Source organism: Salmo trutta, chromosome 35 (assembly GCF_901001165.1).
Source record: "Salmo trutta chromosome 35, fSalTru1.1, whole genome shotgun sequence".
NCBI classification, from domain to species: Eukaryota; Metazoa; Chordata; class Actinopteri; order Salmoniformes; family Salmonidae; genus Salmo; species Salmo trutta.
In genome coordinates this window covers 28,895,196-28,904,981 of record NC_042991.1, presented here as the reverse complement: position 1 = coordinate 28,904,981, position 9,786 = coordinate 28,895,196, and the positions used below count along the sequence as shown (strand labels likewise).

Sequence of the window (9,786 nt, the reverse complement as noted above, 5' to 3'; positions counted from 1 at the left end):
TTTTTTTTACTTATTCAGAAACAAAGCCGAATGTCTAAAAGCTAAGTGCAAGAATACACATTATTGTTACATTACTATTACATTACATGACATTAGTATAACATATATTTTTACATTTTCATATTGCACTTGCATTTATTGTTGTTGTTGCTGCTGCCATCCATGAAGACGATGAAGATGGTGACGAAGATGATGATGGTGTCGGTGGCTGCAGTTGAAAATGTTTATGTAGATATTCAAGAGGTCATCGAGCATGTCGCTGTCATTAGCAACACTTAACTATGCGTATCTCCATCACAAGGGCGTGTTTCGGTGTTCCAGACCAAACTTCTATTGGCTAAAAAGCAACCAATCAGTGTCAGAGGAGAAACTTCACTGTGGAAGTACTTAGACCAAAGACTAAAATTTCAGAGTTGTTTGATACAGATTTCTGGCACTTACATAAAGACGGCAGCTTTCTCTTACTACACTTAACTAAAAGTTGTATCCCGAATTTATTGTTGTATTGTCATTTCTGATAAACCGAGGGGCAGCATTACGAGTTAAGGATGTATACGGCCGGACTCAACCCGTTTTATGCATCGAATTTTAGTCTTTGGTCTGCTTATTGCGCGGGTGGTTTCGCTATGGATACAATGAAGAAGCCCTCCTTTTGCATTGCTGACATTTTGCAGGTCGGTGATGCTGAGAACATCCCGGGATCCTCGGCCCTCATGACTCATATGGGACACCGTTCTCAGGTTCACGCATCTGGATCGCCATTGCGTCCTTCACCGGTGGGGCCAGAGCAGTCGATCTACGGTGGGAGAGTGAACCCCGGGTCTCCGTATCACAGACACGGAATACACTTAACTTCGGTATCTAGAACGAGTCTCAGCTCCCAACAAGCTCCCCCACCATCAAGCAAGGACCTCAAGTTCGGAATCGATCGGATATTGTCAACAGACTTCGACCCCAAAACAAAAGACATATCGTCTTTAAGAGGTATGCTTGAAGTTCACTTTTCACTGAATTCTCTAAAAGACCTAATGTATAGACTACATCAAGGTTATCTCACTGCCATTTAAGAATGCCATTATGTTGTAAAGGCACATTTTTATAAGATGGCTAAATTGACTTAAATATACGTTTACAAAGTACTGTTGCATTGTTGGACTGTTGGAGCTAGGAACACAAGCATTTCGCTACACCCGCAATAACATCTGCTAAATATGTGTATGTGACCAATACAATTGATTTGATTTGATTTGAAGTACTGACCTTGAAGACAGCAACACCACTGAGGCAACACGTACTTTTGATCCTTTACGCACTCATAGAAAAACCTCTATATGACTATCCAAGGTTCCACAGTTGCCAAACTATAAAATTAGGAACTCTCTAGCTTCAGACAACATTCAGACTCGCACACAAAGTTAATTTTTAGCTGAAAAGTTTCAACGTTGAATACTCGTCTATACGTTGCGGTAATTTCTTACTCATCTCTCGCCCTGTGACAGATCTCACGTCCATTGTTAGCTCGAACCGTCAGTCAGGGATCCAGCCAGCGAGCCAGTACTTCGCATCCATAGACCCGGGGATGAGCGACGCGTCCTCCATGATGAGCTCACTAAACAGCGCCAGGCAATCAGGGCAGCATCAGTTTCAAGACACCTTTCCAGGTAGTGTAGCCGTCCGCATATTTTCAAATGGCCTTTTTACGCACACAGCGATTCGAACAATATTTTTACATAGCCTTTCATATTCAGACTTTGCTTTTAAAAAACCTTAGGCATACGTTATGTTGTTCTTGTATTTCTGCAGAGTATAATTGATCAAAGATCGTTACACTTTGAATTTTGAACGAATAAATAACATTGCTCAACCTTTATGTCCCTTTATGTATACAGGTCCATATGCTGTCCTTACTAAAGACACGATGCCACAGACGTACAAAAGGAAGAGGTCCTGGTCGCGAGCGGTCTTCTCCAACCTGCAAAGAAAAGGACTTGAGAAACGATTCGAAATACAGAAATACGTCACCAAACCCGACAGAAAACAACTGGCTGCAATGCTTGGCCTAACAGACGCACAGGTAAGATACGTGCACGTTACTGTAGCCTATAAGCCTCAATTAGGCTATCCTATGGACAAGCAGGCCTTTTCAATTAACCATGTTTAAGCATAGACCATGCAAATCTGGAGGTATTTTTTAGAATCCTTGATTCTTGAGATGGAAAGACATAATAGTGTAAAACAATCAAACTTGGCCTTGTGCTGTTACACAGGAAGCCTCCACTCAGAGGAGGACACACCCTGTAATATAGCCCAGTAGGCAACTACACAATTGCGCAATGGAGAACTTCTAAGGAAATGAAAGTCGATTACAACGAATTATTGCAAACGGATGAAGGTTATAGTTTTACCTAACCCCTTTGGGGTTAAGCAATACAAATGTAATGTATATATATATTACGTTTTATTAGTATTTGTGTTGTTCTTGTAGGCTAGGACCACCTTTACGCCATGTATGCCCATCTTTACGCAAAATCGTTTTGTTTTTTTATTCTACATTAACTTCATTGTAGCCTACCTAGGCTACTGTACAGTTGTTTAATTAGAAATGTAGACTATGATTTCCTTATCAAGAAGGTATTGTTGTGTTGCGTAGAGGCTTGCCTTAATGCTCTCCACTATGTCGCTCTATGGGTCATATTTCTATGAAGCATATTTCATTGTCAACCTTTTGGCGATGTCATTGTCAACCTGTTGGCGAGTAACAGGCCTCAGGCTCAGGCCGACGATGTCTAAACGAGCTCGTGCACTTTCTCCGCAGGTCAAAGTGTGGTTCCAAAACAGGCGCATGAAGTGGAGGCATTCGAAAGAAGCCCAGGCACAGAAAGATAAGGAGAAGGAGACGCCGGACAAGTCACTGACAGAGGCCGAGTCCAAGGAGCCGGAAGAGTCCGAGTGTGAGAGCGAAGCAAGCGAGTCCGATTTCGAGGATGGACAGGAGGACAAGAGTGACATGGACATTTCTGAGCACAACAAGACTAGTGTGATCATGACCGGGGCCATCCCTGTGAGTACCGAGGAGGTGAACTCAGTCAGTGCCCTTACAGAAGCTGTGCCATCATCGCAAATGTTAATTTGAGTGCACAGTCAAACGTTATTTTTTTTAATGTCAAATGTATAATTTAATATAAATATTATTTTGAAAAATGGATATACAGAGCGGAGTTGTCGTAAAGTGGAGGGCCAGCAGGATACTCTACCTCGTGTATGGGACATTATGACTCCCTCCATCTTTCAGCTCTGTCAGTCAGTATTAGGCGATGTGCATGACTTTTTCCTCAACTGAAGGAAATATTCTGTTGTGAATTTTAATCTGAACCACTTATTCCGTGTCCTGAAATCCAAAAACATGACACAATGTTACATGTAATTTACTGTGGAAGCGTTGATAAATATTGTTGTATTATATGTTTGTCAATAATTATTTGCACTGAAAATATTGTAAATAAAAAGTTTCTTACTTTTGATTTTCGATTAAAAAAAAATTATTGTATGTATATAGAGTATTATTAGTTTGGGGGCATTATTAACTTCTCTTTAGGGGAATAATGGAATATTGAAAACAACACTGAAGGAGAGACAACTCACACCTGACAAGGTCTTGACTAGCCTAAAATATTCGCTCTCAAAACAGTGCTCTGAAGTGGATATTAACGTTTATTTTAGTAGCCTTAAATGAATTCGTCTTGGACTTCACTGCCACGTAGGCCTTATTTCACTGTGTGAAGGAGTCATTACTATGAGGGCTGGGATATGCTTATGTTTCATGTTTAAATAATCCATATACCTAATATATCATTATATATTACAATTACGTCATTCATTAAGTCATATTTCGATTTCTGGGTATAAGTCAAGCAGCATGGGTACACTCAAACCGAAATGGACACAGTTATTGACGCAGTCGTAATATGGTGGAGCATGTAACTTCTCGTCAGTTTTCTCTAAATATATCAAACTTATCAGGGCTTTTCAAATTAGTCATACTCTCTCACAATTCCAACACCATTTCATCGTTTGTATTTACGAATACAAGTTAGGCAAGTCGTTAAGAAAAAAAAATTCCACATGGGTTTTCAACGAGCAGTTTGCCCAAGCGAATGTACGCTATCTTCTCGTGTTGCATTGATTAACTCTATTCATTAAAGTGTCTAAAATAAGGTGATGGCTAAATAAAAAATCTGCCTACACATAAGCCTACAAATAGGCCTCCTCATAATTCTGAGATTCAGTGAGTGACTAATGAAGTTGAGTCAGCCGAAGTCATGAATAATTAGATACGTCTTATTTAGCAGTCCACTATGCTACTTACACACACAATAATGGTGTAATAACAACTTTTCAAGTGCATTTAAACACATGCCACAAGCCTATATTATTGATAGCAGGTTATGTCAAACTTCTTGTAGTAAAAATAGGTCTAATCACTATTTCTTAGCTTAAGCCCTAGAGCCAATATTGTAGTGCAGCATTATGGACCTAAGGTGTTAGGCCTTATTACTTCACCTGGTCCAGACCCACTGGAAGTGTGAACATATTCTGTGCAATAGTTGTATAATACTATCGAAGCACATTTTTTCTTTCTCTTTAGTGATACCTGCACATTTGTGGGTTTGGCCTAATTTAGCATTTCAAGCCTTAAAATACCTTTTGTTTTTTCCTGATGAAAAATGTGAATACACATGTACTAGAGCGGAGTTAAGATCTGGATACGGAGATTAAAGTGAAAACATGCCTATACGCGCAACACCAACAGCATGCATCACAGAGACAGGATCACGATGCCATCCTGTCAGGCCTCGCTCGGGCTACTTCACAAAGACCGTTTGTTGCCTATCGGAATCATAAGCTCTTGATAAATGAAAATTTGGACATATCTTGGCTTCCAAGACCTTTATCTGGGCATGTTAATGTAATTCCGCTAAGGCTAAGCCCTTTCCTCCAAAGAATTTTATTCAGAAGAAATCTGGCGCAAAAAAAGAGGGGGAATTTATAGTTTGTATACATTCGCTGGCTCCAGATATCATCGACGAAACGGATGAGTAGCCCTATATTTTATGTATCCAGGTGCAGATCTAAGAATCAAACCCTACTCCATGTATGGACCTCTAATGCTTCTCTCTTAAACTGGCCGACAAGCAATACAGTTGGTTGCTAAATGCCCTGTTTTAAAAACATATATATTTAATTGATTACAGCAATAAGGCAATAAACTTCACATTTATAAACGTCTTTTATAATTCTCACCACATTCCTATAAGGCAATGGTATGTTCTATATCAGCATGGCCTAGGCCTACATGGGACTTTGCAAATGAATGTAATGTAGCCTACATTGGTATTCTCTTTATGTGTAGGCCTGTAAAGTTGACCAAAATATTCAACATTTGTAAAGAAGTCTCTGAATGAAATAACATCATTTATACAAACACACATCTCTTATTCGCTGAATGTACGAAAATAAAGGAAACAGACAAATTTGATTGTCAAAAGTCAAATGATGATACATTGTTATTCTTCATCATTAGGAAAAAATAAATGCGTATTGTAATACATTTCAAAGTGAATATTGATTGAAGGGAACTTTATGAACTGGAGTACATTCCAGATAACTTCATCTTGAAATACATGCACACATCCTGCACACTGAATGACATGCAGCCAATTGCACGTTTTAATGTTGTATAACAACCTAATGTCCTAGCACCATTATGCAGCCCCCTCCCCCCCCCCCCCCCCCCCCCCCATGTTACATGTCTGTTATGTCCATCAGTGTCTGTGAGAATTATTAGATGTTAAAAGACACTCATAAATCTATAACGTCCCTGTTCTCTCTTCAATGAAACATGTAAAATCCTCCCTGTCATCAGACTGGGGGTGTTGTAGTTGAATGGCGGTGTAGTTCACATGTTGCTTAAACTTGGACATGTATGAACATATTGTATTGATAGGGTGCATTGACTTGATCGTGTCATGTGACTATTATTCATAAGGAGCGTTAATAAAGCTCAATAAATGACATTACTGACAAACATGGCCAATTCTACCATTCATCTATATAAAATACCATTACTTTTATGAGGCCTATTGTAGTAGTTTAGCCACTATTCCAGCCATATCAACAAATGCTACAAGTAAACCCATCTCAGATAGGCCTATAGGGATTACTCCAAAATCCAAATATGGAAGCAGCTTCATGTTATCAACTTTCGTTTGGGAGGCGCGTAGCCTAGTACATTAATACCATTACGTCAAGGAGGTTGAGACCATTGTGACCATTGAAAGGACCTTTATCCGAGGCTTGTGTCAGGGAAACAACTTCATAGACAGTGACCCTGGGAGGCAGCCCGGCTCAGACCACCAGAAGCTCTCTCCACCGTGGGGTCCACTTTCCTCTTCTCCGGAAAGACGACTGGCCCCTGGAGAACGGACGTTTTCCGTTTAAGCCCGGCACCATCTTGAATTTCACTTTCATTTTCCCCTCTCCTCGCCTGCTACCTGCTGCCCTCTTCTTTCCTTTCAGAGGACATTTTACACCAAAAACCATTCGACTAAATAAATAAAATGCCCTTGCACATAAAACAAGGAGCTTATAGCTATAAAGTATCCTAGGTGCAGTATTATAATCCCAGGTCTTAATTCAAAACTGTAGAAAGTTGGTTGTTCTTCTGTTATTATGCTGAGCATGTTTCCATGGAATATATCCTCACAGCTCTAGACAGTTTATCAGCCAAGTATCAACTGTTAAGCACACACATAAAACGTCAGGGTGGGTTGATTCTCGAATGATCCTTGAAAAGTTGTAAATTACACGAGTATTTACAAACATAAAATAACAATAACAATCCCAAACGCTTAACATAATACTGCAAGGCCTTGATTTGTGAACTGTCCTAAGAACTTTTATGACCAGGATAGGAGAAAATCCATCTGGCCCATATGTAATGTCAGTCTCCCTCCCTCCCTTAAAACCTGTCCTATATGTCCTGGCAAGTCAGAGCCGGGCTAGCCCATAAAACAAATCAGCCTCACAGATTTCCTCATATTCAACCTTTTGAAAAAGTGACTGTTTAAAACAAACTGCCTTTGGAAAAACCATGGAAGTTCTGCTTCCAAACACATTGGTTAAGGGATTATTATGACTGAAGTCTCAAGGTCTTTGAGGCATTATCTGTGAGGTTGGTTGATAGGCTGACGGAGAAGTCTGCTGTAATGCCATAAATCTCAGTGTTAGCAGCCAGTGTCACACTTGAAAGACAAAAAGCAACATCATGATTCGTCCAGTGCCTGGAAAACTGGAGACCTGGAGACCTGAAGGCAAAAGTGACCAAGCCAAAAGCACTCAGGTTGAGTTGTGTTTTGACTTGTGTTTTGTGTTGTGTTATGACTTGTGTTTTGATATACAGCATTTGTTTCTAAACCAGTTTACCACATAATTTACTTGCTGGGTTTCAAAGTCTATACAAGTGCAGAATCCTAAAGGACAGACCCTTTGTTCGTTTTTTATTATGTTATGTCATCAATCATTCAGATATCATTATTTGTTTTTGAGGCGAAACCCTTGGGAGTTGTTTTTCAAATCAGGTTCAATTAGTTCCATCTGCATCTGTAGCGAATACAGTGGCTCAAAACAACACAAACTGATCCCAAAAGGAAAAGAAACACTTTTTTCCCCAAGTAAGTTAGACAGTTACTTTAAGCTAGGAAGTGTTCAGGACAGTTACATTTTAGGTGCATTACGTTTGTTCATCTCAATGGGGCATTTTATTCAGTGTCTCTAACGGGGAAGTATCTACTCTCTGGAGGTACGTGGTTCTGCACCAGAGGTATGTTTGATCCATCAAAGCCTTGATTTGTGTGTGTGTGTTTGTGTCGGTGTCTCTGTGTGTGTGTGTGTGTGTGGTGTTGTTTCTAGTCATAATTTTAAACCAATTCAATGGAATAACATCTATCACAACTTTTATTTATGAGACTTAATTGAAAATCCAGTTGGGAGGTTTCTGTGTTCCTGTAAGGAATCTTCAGCCTTGAACGGGTTGAATAGAATTAAAATACACTCATACCTGCATTGGTACCAACTTCTTTTTAAATGTATCAACTTAAATGTCCCTGTATATACTGCATTAAGAACAACTAACTTCACAAAACTCACACTACGTCTTTCAACAACAGCAGCAATTGTAAATTCCAAGGGTACATCATGAGGTTGGAGTAAAACCTTTCAGATACAAAGGCCCAACTGACTGGAATCATTTACCTATAGAAATCAATGCATTACAATCACACGGTCAATTTAACATTTTCTAAAATGTTAAGAACGAACTAATAGAAACATCACCATGTGAAGATATTTGTAAAAATGTATGTATGTTTAAATAATAGGTACTTCGTTTTATTAGCCGTATTAATATTTGTAGTAGCAGCTACATTATTAGATGTAGGCCTATTAGTAGTTGTACAACAACCTTTTTATGCTGTAAAACTCATTTATTTTTTGGGACACTCTTGAAAACAAGATGGTGCATCTCAAGAGATTTCATCCTCAAATGTATCTAAATAACTACTGCCTCTGGAGCAGACCTTCTGAGTGTTTGGTTTGCTTGAGCCTGCCTAGACAGTTAAATAGGTGGGTTTTGTACTTTTGGGACTATTCCATTGGTTTAATTGCACCAGGAAATCTCAATCAATCTGTGAACTATCCCATTAACAAACTGGTTCCAGGAAAGGGCTTAACTTGAATATTAATGTAACATTTTGCCAAAACAGGGATCTGTGGAAAATGTATTTACATTTTTTTATGAATTATATTTTCAAAGGTAGGTATCAATATGTCCTCTCACTTTTGCCTGGACAACCAATGTCACAACATTTGTCTTTCTCCCTTTTATCAATGGTAAATTATACTGTATGTCAGTATTCTGAGATCTGATCACTTGGAATTTCAGATTATTCTGGCCAAGTTTCAGTCTGAACCAAACATGTTCACCGAAGCTGGAAGCTGAGCTCCTTATACAGAAGCCTGTCGCCACATTATTAAGTGTTTTTTTAACATGGTCGCAGTTTCCAAGCAACTTGGCCTTGCTTTCAAAACCGAGCCATTGCCAACTGTTGGGGAGCGGAGGGAAAAAAAGGCATCTCAAGTTAAATTTAAAGATGTGTTGCTCTTGGAAGGTTGACTGTGCTGCCATAAACCAAGGGAGACATTTTCATACTCCACATTTTTCATGGTTTCTCTCAGAGTTTTCTCCCTTCCTTTCTCACTCCACCTTGGCTCCAGAGTTACCTTCTGCTGCACTGACAGGGAGACCACAGCCAGCAGGGCACCATGGGGCAGTGAACACCCCGCTGCGACTCCCCCTTTCCACCCCACCACACCCTCCTCTCTCTCTGGCTGAGCAAAAGTTCTCCCGCTGGACTAGGCTTAGTTGTCCTTGGACGGCCGACAGAAAGGAGAAAGCTTGCGACCTGGATACGACTACTTAAGAGCTCTTTCACCACCTCTCGCTACCCTCAGCCCTCAGCACACGCACACACAGACAGCTGATTGCCAACGGTCATTAGTTCTAATCTAAAGGCCTTCTGATTCCCCCCACACCCTTTTTTTCTAAATGGAACCTTATAAAGGAAACGTTTTAAAAGAGATACGAGACCCAGTTGTCCTGAGCTAACCTTGTGGAATAAAGTCAATTGTTAGGAGTGGTGAGGCTTACTGTTCCTCCTTCCTTTCCATCCA

General features: G+C 39.9%; 1 protein-coding gene across 3 annotated transcripts; it reads left to right on the top strand.

Annotated features, from left to right (window-relative positions):
* The first annotated feature begins 405 nt into the window (after positions 1-405).
* LOC115175003 (H2.0-like homeobox protein) lies at positions 406-3,521 on the top strand. Of its 3 annotated transcripts, XM_029734113.1 has the most exons (4): positions 406-984; positions 1,500-1,661; positions 1,890-2,074; positions 2,816-3,521. In XM_029734113.1, exons 1-4 carry the CDS (start codon positions 549-551, stop codon positions 3,131-3,133), a joined length of 1,101 nt encoding a protein of 366 aa, XP_029589973.1. In that variant the 5' UTR covers positions 406-548; the 3' UTR covers positions 3,134-3,521. The 3 variants fall into 3 exon arrangements, with proteins under 3 accessions (XP_029589973.1, XP_029589975.1, XP_029589974.1); XM_029734115.1 differs by lacking the exon at positions 1,500-1,661; XM_029734114.1 differs by lacking the exon at positions 1,500-1,661 and having other exon boundaries at positions 1,872-2,074.
* Positions 3,522-9,786: the final 6,265 nt, after the last annotated feature.

Excerpts from the sequence above, each read along its gene's own strand:
- LOC115175003 (XM_029734113.1), top strand. The coding sequence starts at position 549 with ATGTATACGGCCGGACTCAACCCGTTTTATGCATCGAATTTTAGTCTT. Across the intron at positions 985-1,499 it reads AGACATATCGTCTTTAAGAG|ATCTCACGTCCATTGTTAGC; the intron begins GTATGCTTGAAG and ends GCCCTGTGACAG. Across the intron at positions 2,075-2,815 it reads TTGGCCTAACAGACGCACAG|GTCAAAGTGTGGTTCCAAAA; the intron begins GTAAGATACGTG and ends CTTTCTCCGCAG.